This window comes from Heptranchias perlo, chromosome 13, assembly GCF_035084215.1.
Source record: "Heptranchias perlo isolate sHepPer1 chromosome 13, sHepPer1.hap1, whole genome shotgun sequence".
NCBI classification, from domain to species: domain Eukaryota; kingdom Metazoa; phylum Chordata; class Chondrichthyes; order Hexanchiformes; family Hexanchidae; genus Heptranchias; species Heptranchias perlo.
The window spans coordinates 18,720,150-18,738,014 of record NC_090337.1 but is presented as its reverse complement, the minus strand read 5'-3'; the positions used below and the strand labels follow the sequence as shown (position 1 = coordinate 18,738,014).

The 17,865-nt window shown below is 42.3% G+C and overlaps 1 protein-coding gene and 3 non-coding genes across 7 annotated transcripts; all 4 read left to right on the top strand.

Annotated features, from left to right (window-relative positions):
* The first annotated feature begins 1,258 nt into the window (after nt 1-1,258).
* LOC137331348 (eukaryotic initiation factor 4A-II) lies at nt 1,259-11,589 on the top strand. 4 transcript variants are annotated; one of them, XM_067995082.1, is made up of 11 exons: nt 1,259-1,355; nt 2,317-2,365; nt 2,451-2,583; nt 3,148-3,287; nt 6,695-6,863; nt 7,290-7,399; nt 8,146-8,289; nt 8,434-8,571; nt 9,080-9,169; nt 9,898-9,977; nt 10,275-11,589. In XM_067995082.1, exons 1-11 carry the CDS (start codon nt 1,330-1,332, stop codon nt 10,417-10,419), a joined length of 1,224 nt encoding a protein of 407 aa, XP_067851183.1. In that variant the 5' UTR covers nt 1,259-1,329; the 3' UTR covers nt 10,420-11,589. The 4 variants fall into 4 exon arrangements, with proteins under 4 accessions (XP_067851183.1, XP_067851185.1, XP_067851186.1 ...); XM_067995083.1 differs by lacking the exon at nt 1,259-1,355 and adding an exon at nt 1,395-1,639; XM_067995084.1 differs by lacking the exon at nt 8,434-8,571.
* Nucleotides 2,777-2,846, top strand: LOC137331785 (small nucleolar RNA SNORD2). Its single transcript, XR_010965555.1, has one exon. It is a non-coding gene; the product is annotated as a small nucleolar RNA SNORD2 (small nucleolar RNA).
* Nucleotides 6,905-6,975, top strand: LOC137331784 (small nucleolar RNA SNORD2). The gene has a single exon (XR_010965554.1). It is a non-coding gene; the product is annotated as a small nucleolar RNA SNORD2 (small nucleolar RNA).
* On the top strand, nt 7,514-7,677 carry LOC137331782 (small nucleolar RNA SNORA81). The gene has a single exon (XR_010965553.1). It is a non-coding gene; the product is annotated as a small nucleolar RNA SNORA81 (small nucleolar RNA).
* Nucleotides 11,590-17,865: the final 6,276 nt, after the last annotated feature.

The window sequence follows — 17,865 nt, the reverse complement described above, 5'->3', positions numbered from 1 at the left end:
CGGACTGGGTGACTATATCTACTTTAAGTACAGCTAGCCTTTGAAGTACCTCTTCTTTATCAATTTTTAACCCATCCAGTATCTCAACGATATCTTCCTTTACTGAGACTCTAGCAGCATCTTCTTCCTTAGTAAAGACAAATGCAAAGTAGTCATTTAGTACCTCAGCCATCCCTTCTGCCTGCATGAGTAGATCTCCTTTATGGTCCCTGATCTGCCCCATGCCCCTCTTATTATCTGTTTTCTGTTTACTGTTTACTGTTTACATGCCTGTAGAAGACTTTTGGATTCCCTTTTATGTTGGCTGCTAGTCTATTCTCATATTCTCTCTGCCCATCTTATTTCATTTTTCACTTCCCCTCTGAACTTTCTATATTCTGCCTGGTTCTCACTTGTGTTATCAACCTGACACCTGTCATAAGCCCCTTTCTTTCTGTTTCATCTTACTACCTCTTTTGTCATCCAAGGAGCTCTGGCTTTAGTTGCCCTACCAGATGAAGCCATTTAATTGCATGGCTCAAAGTTTAGAACCATCAGCTAGTGCTGAGGAATTGAAGTAGCGAGTGAGGAGGGGGCGAGGTGCTCATTTTCTTAATCTTGTTTAATATTAGAATTATTTTGACATCTTGTTATACTTTAAAAATGTACAATGATTCCCTCTAAAAGTTGCCCTGGCCACAGCTGGGAGTACTTGATTTAGTTGGCCGTTAAGCAGATGAACAAGTAAACAAAAAGCAAAATACTGTGGATGCTGGAAATCTGAAATGAAAACGGAAAATGCTGGAGAAGCTCAGCAAGGCAGGCAGCATCTGTGGAGAAAGAAACAGGGTTAACGTTTCAGGTCGAAGACCTTTCATCAGAACGGCTTTGAGGGGGCGGGGCCTGTACTCACCGTCGCCTTCAGCCTGCCGCAAGGGGCAGTTTGAGAAACCCCTCCAATGCGGAGCGCTCGGAACGTCTCCACCAATGATATTCATCCGCCAAGAAAAAAATAGTGCGCTCCCAAATAGGGCGGATAGAGGGGGGGGGGGAAATCACAGAACCCACCCTCACCTTAATAAGGCGAATAATATATATATTATAAAATCACAGCAGCCAGCCACAATGGCGGAAACCATTTTCAAATTCTAACTAGTTCGTCTGTTGCTGTCAACCGGTCGCGTTCGGGCGGCAGTTTACGCCCTTTGTGTGAACGTTTGAACACGGACCGGAAGGAGTTGGGTGGCGAAGGTATAAATAGGAGTGGCCGCGGCGGAGCGCTTCCTTTCGGTTGGGGTGGGGGGGCGTGTATGTGTGTGTTTTTTATATATATTAAGGCTGTTGGTGAAAATGTCTTGTGGCTCCGCGGATTACAGGTAACCGCTGCAGCTGCGAGAAGCCGAGTACCAGGGGCTACGGAACCGGACGGGGGCGGCACTTGGAGACCCGCAGCCGACATCTGTCTTTCAACCCCCCAAAAAAAAACTTTTTAAAAACAAAATTAAAACGGTCTTCCCTGGCGAGGACGTTTGATCTGCGTTGCGGATGATGATGATGATGATGATGGTGGTGTGGGGGTTGGGGGGAGGGGTGATCCAGCTAGGCCCGAGTAGAGGAACGCGGCGACCCGCGAAACTGCGTCTGTGTGAAAGGGGCCTTGGTGCGTGTGCTTTTCATTTCATTTTTTGGTGGGGTGGGGTGGAGGGTGTGTTGACTCCGCTGAGTTTGAACGGGACGTGTGGGTTGGGTTGGGAAGGAGTTCAGGCGGCCGGACCAGTGGTTGCAGGCTGTTCCTCCACGCGGTGGAGAGGCTGGGAGGGGGGTGGGTAGTTGGACTGCGGACACGTGGATAAGGAGGGCTTGGGCTGGTGGTCGAGTTGCCCGTGGGGATGGGTTTATATATTATACGAAAAGTATGTTAAGATTGTTGTTTTTAAATGGTTTAAATAATTTGGGGCATTTAACTTCAGCACCAGGTGACCGTATTCCCTCCTCGAAACAGGTCGCCTGTTTTTTTTACTTGCCTTTTTAATAGAGGCCAAATTGAGTTGCTTTGGTCAAAGACCCAATAGTTTCCGCGAAAGATGAATTTTCTTGCTACTATGGGCCCCGTGTTTATTCTCCACCCCAACGTGGGGTGATCTACTTTAAGTGGGGGTGGAGAACAGAGCATAGTTTTTTGTTTGGCAACTTAACTTGCAAGGAGTATTAAAGGAGGGAGCCACAGTCTTGATTATTGAAGGGTTGGTTTGGGGAGAGTCAAAGTGGAAAGTAAGATTTTAAACAGCTGTTAAGTGTATACCATGCTATTTAGCAATCTTTCTTAACTGTTTGCAGCACCAAAGACCATGGCCCAGATGGAATGGACCCAGATGGTGTTATCGAAGTAAGTAAACTACACTATTGTTATTTCTTCATTTGAAGAGCTTTTCTTTTTGTCTGAACTAACTTCAAATGTGTTTTCCCTGCAGAGTAACTGGAATGAAATTGTTGATAATTTTGATGACATGAACCTGAAGGAGACCCTCCTTCGAGGAATTTATGCGTATGGGTTTGAAAAGCCTTCTGCCATTCAGCAGAGGGCAATTATGCCATGTATTAAAGGTGAATATTTAATACTAAATGGAAAAAGTGCTTGCTGTGAAAGTTGCTGGTCTTAACTCCTCTAGTGGTTTGGCAATATTGTGTGTGGTAGGGGCCACTAACATTTATTTATAGTAGTTTTTTGTAATTACTTTGGTAGTAAAATCGTGTTTTATGGGGTTGGTACATCAGATCCTACCTCAGTCTAAACCTAGAGTGAAATGATGCTTTACCATCTTTCGGGACTGACACACAATGGAGAGAAACTTATTTACTGATCACTCTTTGTTTTATGGCTGACAGAAAGTCCTGTCCTGCAGGATAAGAGACCTATCCGAGTATCAGATGTGTCTTTCTGGATCTTCGTGATCTCAGTTGGAGGATCTGCCCCATGTCTGCTACCAGACTTCCTGTGCTGGTTTGAACAATAAAGCATTAGTATGCGCACATTTGTAACATTTAGGATTGCTGATCAATGAAAGCTTGTAGGGAGTGACCCCTTGAGCGTGTTAGTTGAACAGAATTTAATATTTTTAAATACTTTTTTTTTCAAAAGTAACTTCAGATCTCTCTTTGGTAATTCAGGTTTTGATGTAATTGCCCAAGCCCAGTCTGGAACTGGCAAAACAGCCACGTTTGCAATCTCGATCCTGCAACAGTTGGAGCTGGATATGAAGGAATCACAGGCCTTGGTACTGGCTCCTACCAGAGAGCTGGCACAGCAGGTACAAAGTGGCTTATCAATGAGGTTTGAATTCTGATTATCACCTTATTATCGCATGGCCTACTGTAGGTAAATCATGGTATAGTTGATCTCATAGGATCTTGTGAAGGTGCGATTGCCACTTGAATCTCCAGCTGTAGTCTCCTCAGCATTTTGTATGGCTGAAGCATCACTTCCTGAATATCAGCATTCTTGAAATAAAGGTCAACATTTCATTAGCCTTTTTGACAACATTTTGTAGCTGCCTACTAGATTTTGGTGATTTGTGTACATTGACCCTTTGACCATTAAGAAAATATTCCAGTCCAAAGTGGATGACCTTGCACTTGGACTCCGATCTACCATAGCTTTGCCCACTCAGTCTGTCTGTCTGTCCTTTTGTAACTTCCTGCTCCCATCTACACAAATTGCTGTGCCTCCTAACTTGGTGTTATCTGCAAACTTGGATGTACAGCTCTATTCCTTCATCCAAGTCATTCATATATGCTGAATAGCTGAGGCTGCAGTACAGATCCCTAGGGAACACCACTTGTCACATCCTGCCAATTGGAGAGTGTTCCCTTCTGAAAGTCCATATATACAGCATCCATAGACTCCCCTATCCACCACGTTAATGTCCATCTCAAAATGTAACTAGATTAGCCATTTGATTGCTGCATATGACGTTCATGTGTAACATGGTGTTTCACTGCAATGCAAAATGTGGTTACAAAACTTGTCAGTATTGAGCTGCCTGTAAGCAAATATAATTGTAAACAATTTTACAACACCAAGTTATAGTCCAGCAATTTTATTTTAAATTCACAAGCTTTCGGAGATTTTCTCCTTCCTCAGGTAAATGTTTCAAGATCTCCTTGAAGCCTACGCATTTATACATATTGAATAATACATGGTGTTTACAGACTGCCCCTGCAACTGCCCGTTGCCAAGGCAATCACCGTGTTCAGACAGAGAGGTGTCATCTGCAGAACCCCCGAATACACATTCAACAAAAAAACAAACAGAGAAAAAAAAAACACAGAGAGAGGCAGAAACATCCGGAAGGCAGAGAGAGCCAGCAAATGACCCATTATATTAAAAACAGATAACATTTGTTCGCTGGTGGGGTAACGTGTAGCGTGACATGAACCCAAGATCCCGGTTGAGGCCGTCCTCATGGGTGCGGAACTTGGCTATCAATTTCTGCTCGACGATTTTGCGTTGTCGTGTGTCTCGAAGGCCGCCTTGGAGTACGCTTACCCGAAGGTCGGTGGATGAATGTCCATGACTGCTGAAGTGTTCCCCGACTGGGAGGGAACCCTCCTGTTTGGCGATTGTTGCGCGGTGTCCGTTCATCCGTTGTCGCAGCGTCTGCATGGTCTCGCCAATGTACCATGCTCTGGGGCATCCTTTCCTGCAACGTATGAGGTAGACAACGTTGGCCGAGTCACAGGAGTATGAACCATGCACCTGGTGGGTGGTGTCATCTCGTGTGATGGTGGTATCTGTGTCGATGATCTGGCATGTCTTGCAGAGGTTACCGTGGCGATGGACACCTACAGACGCTGAAAGACGCCCTAGTAAGAACGGGATATGACGCTCGACTCATCGATCGACAGTTCCGACGGGCCACAGCAAAAAATCGCATAGACCTCCTCAGGAGACTAACACGGGACGCAACCAACAGAGTACCCTTTGTCGTCCAGTACTTCCCCGGAGCGGAGAAACTACGCCATGTTCTCCGCAGCCTTCAACATGTCATCAATGAGGACAAACACCTCGCTATGGCCATCCCCACACCTCCACTACTCGCCTTTAAACAGCCACCCAACCTCAAACAGACCATCGTTCGCAGCAAACTACCCAGCTTTCAAGAGAACAGCGTCCACGACGCCACACAACCCTGCCACGGTAACCTCTGCAAGACATGCCAGATCATCGACACAGATACCACCATCACACGAGATGACACCACCCACCAGGTGCATGGTTCATACTCCTGTGACTCGGCCAACGTTGTCTACCTCATACGTTGCAGGAAAGGATGCCCCAGAGCATGGTACATTGGCGAGACCATGCAGACGCTGCGACAACGGATGAACGGACACCGCGCAACAATCGCCAAACAGGAGGGTTCCCTCCCAGTCGGGGAACACTTCAGCAGTCATGGACATTCATCCACCGACCTTCGGGTAAGCGTACTCCAAGGCGGCCTTCGAGACACACGACAACGCAAAATCGTCGAGCAGAAATTGATAGCCAAGTTCCGCACCCATGAGGACGGCCTCAACCGGGATCTTGGGTTCATGTCACGCTACACGTTACCCCACCAGCGAACAAATGTTATCTGTTTTTAATATAATGGGTCATTTGCTGGCTCTCTCTGCCTTCCGGATGTTTCTGCCTCTCTCTGTTTTTTTTTTCTCTTTTTTTTCCCTGTTTGTTTTTTTGTTGAATGTGTATTCGGGGGTTCTGCAGATGACACCTCTCTGTCTGAACACGGTGATTGCCTTGGCAACGGGCAGTTGCAGGGGCAGTCTGTAAACACCATGTATTATTCAATATGTATAAATGCGTAGGCTTCAAGGAGATCTTGAAACATTTACCTGAGGAAGGAGAAAATCTCCGAAAGCTTGTGAATTTAAAATAAAATTGCTGGACTATAACTTGGTGTTGTAAAATTGTTTACAATTGTCAACCCCAGTCCATCACCGGCATCTCCACATCATGTAAGCAAATAGGCTGCTTAAGTGATTCCTCATCCATTCACAGTGATTCGTGTACATCTCAAGTTGGGTACTTAAAGCAGAAGGACAGTGTAGAGGCAGTGCTTTTTCCTCAACCTGCATTTTTCAAAAAAAAAGGTTCCAATTCAATGCAAAATGTGGCCAAAGACTGGGACTTAAGACCCTATAATCTGTAGGCCTGGTTGGAGTCCCATGGATTCTTGATCTTGACCTAACCTGAAGTATGTTTCATGTTTTTTGTGATGCTCTCCATTTGTTACATCAGTGGACTAGACTAGCAGCAAGTGAGACTGAATTTGAGGGTCTTCAATCAGTTTACTTATATAATAAAATGGGGGGGGGTATTTTGAAGAAAAGTACTTTTCACCCCTCCTCCCCTGGCCCCCCAAAACACGTGCAGGATTCCTTGTGCCCCTGACAGCTTCTACTCTTGTAGGTTTATCCTTGGGCTATTGATGGCCCCTGTAGATAAAAGCAAGCTAAAATTAAATAATTGACAAATAGTTGCAATGAGAATAAATCTTTCACTTTCATATATTCCATTATTATCCAGAGTAGTGCTTTGGTAGGTAAATGTTAAATGCTCAGTCTCTAAATATAGCATCACTAAATTTACCAGTTGATTTGTGCAGTCAAGTCTTATTTTAATTAAAGGGTTAAGTGAATCTATATCTTTTTTTAGATCCAGAAGGTAATCCTGGCCCTGGGGGATTACATGGGTGCTACATGTCATGCCTGCATTGGTGGCACCAATGTTCGAAATGAGATGCAGAAGTTGAATGCAGAAGCTCCCAACATTGTTGTAGGAACTCCAGGGCGAGTGTTTGACATGTTGAACAGGGGATACATATGTGAGTACTGACCTTGAGATCCAAAGCCCACAAGTTCTGCAGAGTGAAATGATGCTTTTACCATCTTTCGGGACTGACCTGAAATGGAGACAAACTTCCTTACTGATCACTCTGTTCTATGGTTAGGTGTGCACATACATTAATTATAGAAATCAGACTTGAAATTGTTGGGTCTTCAGGATAAAAGGCATTAGTTTAGGTATCGTTACTGAGGTACTGATTGAGAATAAGAAAAAAACAAGGGAGGAGCATTCTTGGCCTTCTAAAAGTTAGTCAAAAACTGAGATTTAGAATCTTGTTCAGATTGCTAGAGTCCTTTGGTCAAAACTTGCATTTGATCAGTCTGCAGATTTATGTGGATGTGTACCAGGTTGTTGAAGCTTCTCTATAGGTACTGCTCTAACTTAGTTGAAATGACTCTTGCAGCTTCCAGGTGGATCAAGATGTTTGTTTTAGATGAAGCTGATGAAATGTTGAGTCGTGGATTCAAAGATCAAATTTACGAGATTTTTCAGAAGCTAAGCACAAACATTCAGGTAAGCTGGTCTGTTTTCCGACAGGAGATAATCTGAGCAAGAAATGGCTTCTAGTAAATGCAACATGGAGTTGGGGAGCAGAGAAATGTCCAAAATCTCGCTTGTTACCAACTTGCCTTCTCCTTAAGCACTCTGCTAAAATTATAAAATTCTTTTGTAATAATGCTAGTAGAGTACACCGGGGAAGGAGAAAAAATGCACAGCATTGTAAATGAGGCCAGGGTGGACCTCTTTCTTAATGTCCAGTGTCCATTGTCTCAAGATTCTGTGCTACAGTTTTTATGGAACACTGGTTGATCCCGTGTTGCACGTAGGGAGTCACGGTGAAATGTGGTCTTTGGGTGAACAGGGGTTAAGAGGGTGGGAAATAATTGGGCCAGGGCATGCAGACTTGTTTGCCACTTCAACATCATGAATTCTACCTTTATTTTATTTTTTGATTTGATGTTATGGTTAAATAGTAATATGTACAGTAATTTAAGAAGCAAAGTAATAGTTGGAGCATAGAAATTTCTCTGCAATACAGGCCAAAGAGTTGGGAGACTCAAAACTGAGGTGCTACAGTGCCACCATTGTCAAGAGTAATTACAGCATGTCAAGTTTATAAGTGGATACATAAAAATTTCTAATAGAATAAATTGACCAGAGGTGTGTGCAGACTCAAGATTCTAATGTGTGGGAGATTGGTGTGAATGTCAGATTGAAAATATAAAATAAAGCACAGCTAAATAACTTTTCTTCTTTAGGTGGTTTTGTTGTCTGCTACCATGCCCAGCGACGTCTTGGAGGTCACCAAAAAGTTTATGCGTGATCCAATCCGTATCCTTGTGAAAAAAGAGGAGCTCACCCTTGAGGGTATCAAACAATTTTACATCAATGTGGAAAGAGAGGTTTGTTAAACATATTTTATGAAAACCCCTCTTCAGGGTGGGATTAAAAATAAAAATGGCACTGGGGCCAACTAAACAAGAACACAATTTGGAATTGGTGTGCTATTGGACGCTCAATTCAAACTCAGGATCTTATTCTGACAGGAATGGAAGTTGGACACACTGTGTGACTTGTACGAAACTCTAACGATAACACAAGCTGTGATTTTTCTTAACACGAGGAGGAAGGTCGATTGGCTAACTGAAAAAATGCATGCAAGGGACTTCACTGTCTCTGCATTGGTAAGGTTTCTGTAGTTTTTTCTCTTCTGTCAATTTCTCTTGATTCCTATCTGGGGTACGGTTCCACCAGTGCCAGCTCTTGTACTTGCTATTTTTCTATTCAGTTGTGTGATGCATCACAACTGAACGTAATCTAGTCATCGCAACTTTCCCCAAATTAGGGATAGAAACCTGGGACCCTCTTGGTATCCATGGCTGTTACTGCCTTTGCGGAGGCATTAGGGAATTGATTGCTGTTGTACAGATTGTTTCTGTGCAATATTAATCTGTTGTAACTTTTAATCCAATTGGAGGTACCATTGCAACGATAAGAGGTATTACGTGAAATTTTATCTGCTTTTTGCAGAAGATTCTTTTCCCCCTACCCTCCCCCCCCCCCCCCATGCCACTTTGATTAATCCAAGCAATGGTTGGTTATTGCCAGTTAGATTAGACCAGAGCTTCAGTTGGTTTTTGACAACTCAATATGATGGTCTATAAATGCAGTATCTTTCTATGACTATTGCAGCATGGAGATATGGATCAGAAAGAACGTGACGTGATCATGAGGGAATTCCGTTCGGGGTCTAGCCGTGTACTAATCACTACCGACTTGCTGGTATGTAAATTGGCAGAAAAATGAATTTTGGCATTAAAATTTACAAACTTTGCATTTTCACTTTTTGAATTTCTTGTGCAGCATACAGTGCTGGACAGTGGCATATTTGAGTCCTTGAGAGAAACCTAATTCATTACTTGAAATAACTGCAGTATCGAATCCTCATTTATGTGTGATTGGGTCAAATAATAGGACTATCTGTGAAATGTATCCTCACGAGGTTGAGAGAGGCTGAGTGGGAGAATGTTCAATTGTGTGCATGCATCCAGTTCTGTAAGTGTATATCTATCTCTATAGATGTATACTTGCATTTATATTTACGTGTGTGTGTATATGTAAACATAGAAGAGTGTAACAGTGCCTTTTAAGAGTCATGCCTCATCTCTTGGGAAGAATGGAGTTCAGTTCATAATCTGTTGAAGCGTGCTACTGTAATGTGCATTTGAGAATTGTGTAGCTGCAAGTGGAGTTTATGACTACTGTAAGTGCACCTTAGTGGTACAGAAAACTGCACCCAAAGTTGGTGATTCCAGAAAATTGTAATGTCACAAATCCATCCGTTCCCCCATGGCCCAGGGAGGTGTTTTTCTCTCTTTTGCTCATGGCAGAGGAAGGGAAGTCACAAGCTGCTCTTGAGCAGCAGAGATCTATATATAAAATGCATTCCTGCGTAGTAAATTTAATATAAACCAGCTTTTTTATAAGCTAATTCAAATATTCTCTCAAAGGCTCGTGGTATCGATGTGCAGCAGGTGTCTCTAGTTATTAACTACGACTTGCCGACAAATCGTGAAAACTATATTCACAGGTTAGTGCTTTTTAAAATCCATCTTAGCAAACTAGCTGAAGTAGCTCATTGAGCTAAAGCAGAATTCTGTCAAAGGAATGCAGTTCTTGTTGAGTGATGCAAGTGTGGCTCAACCTACTTTGCATTATGAAATGCTGCTTGATTTGTTTTGGGTGGGGGAGAAGAATTGCAGCTTCATATTGGGGTTTGAGAAATCCATTTTCTTCTGTAGACATTACAAATAGCTACTCCAGAATGTTTTATTGTATTTAAACCTCCAAACTAATGAAAGATAACCTTGATTTGTTCTTTACATAGAATTGGCCGTGGTGGTCGTTTTGGAAGGAAGGGTGTTGCCATTAACTTTGTTACTGAAGAAGATAAAAGAATTCTTCGTGATATTGAGACATTCTACAATACTACTGTGGAAGAGATGCCTATGAATGTGGCTGACCTGATCTAATGATGGCATGAGAATTTGCATTTGCACCTGCTGAATTATCAGACTACCTGGTGTGTTGTGCTGCTTCACCAGAGTTGTTGAATCTCTTGTCCCATGTGCAAATAGGATCAGAAATCCAGCATTGTGATAAGTGACTTGAGGAAAGCCAAAGGCTATAATCGTCTTACAGTGTTGACTGCTGGGGTGGAAAGTTTAAGTCATGGGGTGTTTAAATGTATATGCCCTTCAGTGTTTTGAAAGTTCTGTAGTAGCATTTCTGTTTGATATTCTTTATCACTTAATAGTTTACTTATGGACTAAAAAATTTAAGTGCTGTGTTAAATCAGCCAATTATGTCAAACTGGCAAGCTTCATTTTAAAATAGTTGTAGATATGCCAATCAACTGGTAAAATGTATATGCACTTTTTCTAGAGTAATCTAACTACATGTATTTGTATTTAATAAAAAGTTTGAGTTGTGCAAAGATCTATTTGTGCTATGTTCTGCACAGTTTTGGCTTCCTAGTAGATGTTTGCTAAAGGTACCTTGTGTACAAATGAGCAATTTGGCACTAGTTTGGAGAGAAGCCGGATGTTATGACTGCATTCCTGTATTGCATCTTTATTTTTGTAACTTTGTAGTTCTTTTGTTTGTTGTACATGGGCTGTTCTAATTTATGTATTCTGTCACTGTCCATCTTCCTATTCTAAATATTTATTTTTGTTTTCCTCCTAGGAAATTGTACAGACTGCTTAATAGTAAAACAGATCTTTCAACTTTTAAACCATGTTGCTATAATACTTTTGAAGAGAGTAAATGTATAAGGAAATACTGCAAATTTGCAATGGTGGTGCATGTTTGCACGCTTTCAGCAATATAAAATCCAGCAAGCCTAAGTAGATATATTACAGGCGCATTGCTATGGTGCTTTCAAATAAGAAACACTACTATTGGATGTTTAAATTCAATAACCTACTTTTAAATGGGGTTTCTATACAATATAGATTTATATAACTCTTCCCTTTTAGTCACTAAGATTTAAGCCATGCATGTGCAGGAATGGCTCAATATGCAAGGCTGGTCAAAAAAAATTGCAATATTCTAGCCCTGTGTGAGGCTAACATTCACATTGAAGGACAAGTAGTGTGCTTTGGAAGTGAGACTTATTAAAAATTGTACTCCAAGGCTAACTGACTATATGTTTCATATTACTGATGTAATTCAAATTGTTCACTATTTCAGCTAAAAAGTTTGTAGCACTTTTTGCTAAGAACCCACTTGAGGCTCAGGCAAAGTTCACCCCAGCTTATTTTCACTCCCACAGGTTCTATAAAATGTTGTGCAAGTAACTCCTGTTTGTGATGGGTTTGCCTCTAATTCTTTCCCTAGCATATTTGGATAAGTATTTGACTTGTGTGAATTCTGCGTGATCCTTTTTTTGTATGGCTTCCACGTAATCAATACCCTGGCTGACCTAAAAACTACATTGAAGATATTGACAACAGTGATGTTTTAGTCCTATTACAGATTCTGCTGAACTGCAATTTGTATGGTGGAATTTGAGAAGTTAGCATGTAAAGCTATTAAAGTTAATTTGAACCTGTAATGTTGACCTCTTTGTTAGGAACAGCAAAAGCTGTAAGATGGCTGTCTTAATATGTTGCCTCAAGAAAGTAACTAACTTCTAACTTTCTTGCCAGTATAGTTGCCATGGTTGGGGGGGGAGGGGATGTTTGGTTATATACACAGCATAAGGCTTGTGGGTGATTACCATAATTTTTATACACCTGAGACAATGTAACTGCCTCAATTTTTGGATGTGGTTGGAACGGACGACTGGTTTGCTCTTTACTAATTTTAAATTCTATCACCCAAATATTCTTAAGAAAAGGAACTAACCCTTAGTGCATGGCAGAATTGATTTTCTTTGGCATAGTGCAAACTTAAGAGGGAGGTTGAAAAGTGTTTTGATTAGGCTGCATGCAGCATGGTGAATGTAGAGAATGGACCGCCACTGTTACTAGCTTTTCATAATTTAAAAACTACATCTATCCTGTTTTGGTCCAAAATGGATGACCTCACACTCACGTGTTGAAACCAGCATTTTGCCTACCCACAATCGATCAATGTCTCTACTTTTATGCACTGTGTACTGCTTACAATGCCACTAATCTTTGTAAACAATTTTACAACACCAAGTTATAGTCCAACAAATTTATTTTAAATTCCACAAGCTTTTGGAGGCTTCCTTCTTAGGTGAACGGTGTGGAAATGAAATTTTCGAATCCTTCGCATTTGAAAATCACAGAACAATGCCTGGTGATTACTGCCAGTTGCCAAGGCAATCACAGTGAGCAGACGGAAAGGTGTCACCGAAAAGGCCACCGAATATACAAACCCCCCCAAAAAAGAGAAGGAAGACAGTCAATGACCCGTTACATTAAAAACAGATAACATTTGTTTGCTGGTGGGGTTACGTGTAGTGTGACATGAACCCAAGATCCCGGTTGAGGCCGTCCTCATGGGTGCGGAACTTGGCTATCAATTTCTGCTCGACGATTTTGCGTTGCCGTGACTTCTTCACTGCACAGGACCTCCAACCAACACTATACACCAGATACATCGACGACATTTTCTTTCTATGGACCCACGGTGAGGAATCACTAAAGAGACTACACGATAACATCAAGTTCCATCCCACCATCAAGCTCACCATGGACTACTCCTCAGAATCAGTTTCTTTCTTGGACACACGAATCTCCATCAAAGACGGGCACCTCAGCACCTCACTCTACCGCAAGCCCACGGACAACCTCACAATGCTCCACTTTTCCAGCTTCCACCCGAACCACGTCAAAGAGGCCATCCCCTATGGACAGGCCCTGCGAATACACAGGGTCTGCTCAGACGAGGAGGAACGCGATGGACACCTACAGACGCTGAAAGACGCCCTAGTAAGAACGGGATATGATGCTCGACTCATCGATCGACAGTTCCGACAGGCCACAGCGAAAAATCGCGTAGACCTCCTCAGAAGACTAACACGGGACGCAACCAACAGAGTACCCTTCGTCGTCCAGTACTTCCCCAGAGCGGAGAAACTACGCCATGTTCTCCGCAGCCTTCAACATGTCATCAATGATGATGAACACCTCGCTAAGGCCATCCCCACACCTCCACTACTTGCCTTTAAACAGCCACCCAACCTCAAACAAACCATCGTTCGCAGCAAATTACCCAGCTTTCAGGAGAACAGCGTCCACGACACCACACAACCCTGCCACGGTAACCTCTGCTCTGCAAGACATGCCAGATCATCGACACAGATACCACCATCACACGACAGGACACCACCCACCAGGTGCCCGGTTCATACTCTTGTGACTCGGCCAACATTGTCTACCTCATACGTTGCAGGAAAGGATGCCCCGGAGCATGGTACATTGGCGAGACCATGCAGACGCTGTGACAACGGATGAACGGACACCGCGCAACAATCGCCAAACAGGAGGGTTCTCTCCCTGTCGGGGAACACTTCAGCAGTCATGGACATTCAGCCACCGACCTTCGGGTAAGCGTACTCCAAGGCGGCCTTCGAGACACACGACAACGCAAAATCGTCGAGCAGAAATTGATAGCCAAGTTCCGCACCCATGAGGACGGCCTCAACCGGGATCTTGGGTTCATGTCACACTACACGTAACCCCACCAGCGAACAAATGTTATCTGTTTTTAATATAACGGGTCGTTGACTGTCTTCCTTCTCTCTCTCTCCCTTTTTTTTGGGGGGGTTGTATATTTGGTGGCCTTTTAGGTGACACCTTTCCGTCTGCTCACTGTGATTGCCTTGGCAACGGGCAGTAATCACCAGGCATTGTTCTGTGATTTTCAAATGCGAAGGATTCGAAAATTTCATTTCCACACCGTTCACCTGAGGAAGGAGGAAGCCTCCGAAAGCTTGTGGAATTTAAAATAAATCTGTTGGACTATAACTTAGTGTTGTAAAATTGTTTACAATTGTCAACCCCAGTCCATCACCGGCATCTCCACATCATGACCAATCTTTGTGTCATTGGCAAACTTGGCTACATGGATAGCTCTTGTGTTACCTAAGTCATTAATAAATAGTGAATAGTTGAGGCCCCCCTCCCCCAAACACAACCTTGTGGGACACTAATCACTTCTTTACAATTTGACTACATACCCATTGTCCCTACTCTTCCACCTATCCAAGCTGTTAACCAGGTCAAAAATTTGCCTTTAAATTTAGTTAATGTGGAACTTTTGAATGCCTTCTGGAAGTCATAAACTACATCCGGACAGTCCCGTCTACTAATTTAGTTACTTAAAAAAATTCATGTACATTTGATAGTCATGACCTACCCTTTACAAATCCATGTTGGTGCTCTCAAATCAGCTCAGATTTCTCAAGTGCTCAACTACTTCATTATAGATTCCAATAACTGCCCCACAACATGTTAGACTTAGAGGTCTATAATTTCCTGGTTTTGCTCCTTTCTTAAATATCAGTTACATTTGCAATTTTCCAATCTAAAAGGATGATTCCTGAATGGAGAGCGTTGGAAGATTATGGCTAAAGCAGCTGCAATTCCCTCATCTACTTCAAAATCCCTGGGATGGAAACCATCAGGCCCTGGTGATTTGTCAGTCTTTAAAGCCATTTTTTCTAATAATTTTCTTGCTTATACCAATTTTAGTGAGTTCTAGTCCTTGATTCATTATGTAAGGTATAGAATCCTGTTCCTCTACTATGAAGACTGACACAAATTATTCAATGTGATCTTTTACATGCACCCGAGTGAATACAGAGGGCCTCAGTTTAACATCTTGAGCTGAAAGATGGCATCTCTAACAGTGCAGTACTTTATAAAAGTGTCAACTCAATTCTATGGAGTAAGGTTCTGAGTCATAAGTTCAAGTCTCACCACAGCAACTTGACCACTATTGGTTGACACATGTTAAACAGCCCTGTCATGGGATGTCAAAGATCCCATGGCACTATGAAGAGCATAGTGATTCTCCCACTGTCCTGGCCAAAATTTATCCCTTGACCAATATCACTAAAACAAATTATCTGGGCATTTATCTAATTGCAGTTTGTGGGAGTGTGCTGTGCACAAATTAGCTGCTGCATTACAACAGTGGCTACACTTCAAAGAGTGCTTAATTGGCTAAAAAGATCTTTGGGATGTTGAGGTTATGAAAAGTACTACACAATGCAGGTTTGTTTCTTTAATCAACATTCCCAGTACCATGGGACTATTCTGGATTCCATGTCTGCTAGCTTTGATGTTGAAACAAAATGAAATTGATCCTTGGAATTAACACTTTTTAAGCTGAATCTAATGTTCTAGCTGTATTTTTAAAATATCCAATACAAGTAAAAGTTCAAAATATTACACCTTGGTTTGGTCATCATACCTACATTATGGCAAACAGTAAGGTGGAGGAATGTGCATGTGCTAATAGATACACTTCAGCTATTTAATTGCTATAAAATGAAGGCCAGAGTTAAAATGGAGGTGGTCTTCCCATATCTACTTTTAAAATGGATGCTGAGCGACAAGTTGACTGCAGAACCATGCCAGATTAATTGATCTGGAAATTAGTCTAGCTAAAGAGCTTTGTTTCAGGTATGAGAACTGGACAACATGGGAGTATGCTAAGTACTCTTTGCAGTATTTTCCACCATTCTCAATTAAACAACCTGGACTAAGAGGCTTTCAAACTGAAGAATTCTCTCGGCTTTAGTTGGTCGTAGATCCAGTAGGCATACTGTAATCTCACTCATCACAGCATGTAGGTCTACAAGATACTTTGATTCAAAAATCTTGTTGCTCACAAATTATGCAAAACCAAGCTCGAAAACATTCCTCCTTACGCTCTCTAACCACTCTCACCTTGCTCCCTCTTTTTCTGTTTAATTCTCCTTAAAATGTATCTTTTTTGGCTATGCCTTTGGACAGCAGCCCTAACTTCACCATCACATCATCCATTTTTACCTCTGAATTACCCACTGATGTTAAAGAGCTTTTTAAATACAAGTAGTTGTTGTATAAGGGTATTTTAAGCCATGGACTGATTCCACGTTTTTAGGTTTTGTACTCTAGTGTTTTGCTGTGTCATCTGGTCCTACGTACTGTAGAATCTAAATACATTTCTTAGATTCAGTCTGTACATACGGCGTAGTATTTTCTGCCTTTCAATAGTCAGGTGATGTATGCTTGACAGGATGTTCAACAGTGCAATTAAAAGGGTAATTATTAATCCTAGACATGCAATCCCATTTACGGCCTGTGTAAAGCACAGGTTTTGGCGCATCGAAAATTTGGGCACAAAATGGGAAGATATTGGAACTGTAACAATGCATTTGGCTATGGCAATTAGAACAACTTCTCTGAATTTTCCTGTGGTCCCAGTAACTGCCAGAACTAAATTCAGGCATCTGCCCAACTAATAAATGGCTCTGGCTACACTGTATCATCTCATTTAAACAGGAAGTAGTCAACCAGATGTTATGAAAGGGAGACATCTGTACCCTTGTAGGTTACCCCTTCTATAAAATTGTTGGCTGCAATTCTCCCTCTATGACATCATGAAGTTCTAGTAGTTTCATAAATGAGGACAGGTGTCCAGGGCCCACTGCTCAGATTAACAATGTATATTAATACTTGATTACAGTATTCAAACAAAAATACAGGTGACAAAAGTTGATGTTTGGGAGGATGCATGCCCGAGGGCTAGCTAATCTTGAAATTTTTGAGAAGAATGCATATTCCCCTCAACTCCCTGTGAAAATGCACTCACAAATTTCATCATCTAACTATATAAATCTCACTGATCCGCAGTAGGCCCCAGTTGCCTAGCTTTGTGATCAGCCTTTCTGCTCCCAACCTGCTTATTCCCAGTTCTTTTTTTCCCCCTCACAGCTGCACATGTTGCAGCAGCTGTCAGATGTGCCAGTACCAGTCAGGGCAGTGGTTTTGGGTCTGGTGCAACATGAACAGAAAGACCATGCAGTCTCAGTAGAAATACACCCCTGTTGAATGGGACTCTGGTTCTGCACACCAATCATCATCTTTTGACAGTCCAGGCAAGTGTGCCAGCACTGAGCCACATCTGGCACCCAGGATGGACACCAGCTCTTCCCCGGTCTCTCATAAATCGGCTTCAAGTTTCCAAACAAAAATAAACATTAAAAAAAAGGCCAACTAGGTGGTATTGGAGGTATGATTAGGAAATGCCCCTAGATAGTAATTGGAGCAAGTTCGTAGACTATAATTGCCCTGAAGTGTTTCTGTGGTGGTCAAACCCATAAAGGTAGTTTGAACTGAGGCTGATGCCAGAGAGGAAAGGTTTCGTACACTGGGGCTGATTATATTATTTCTGCAGCTATTAAGAGGGTCAGAGCCCCTCTGGTATCCATGGGAGCAAGAGGAAAAGTA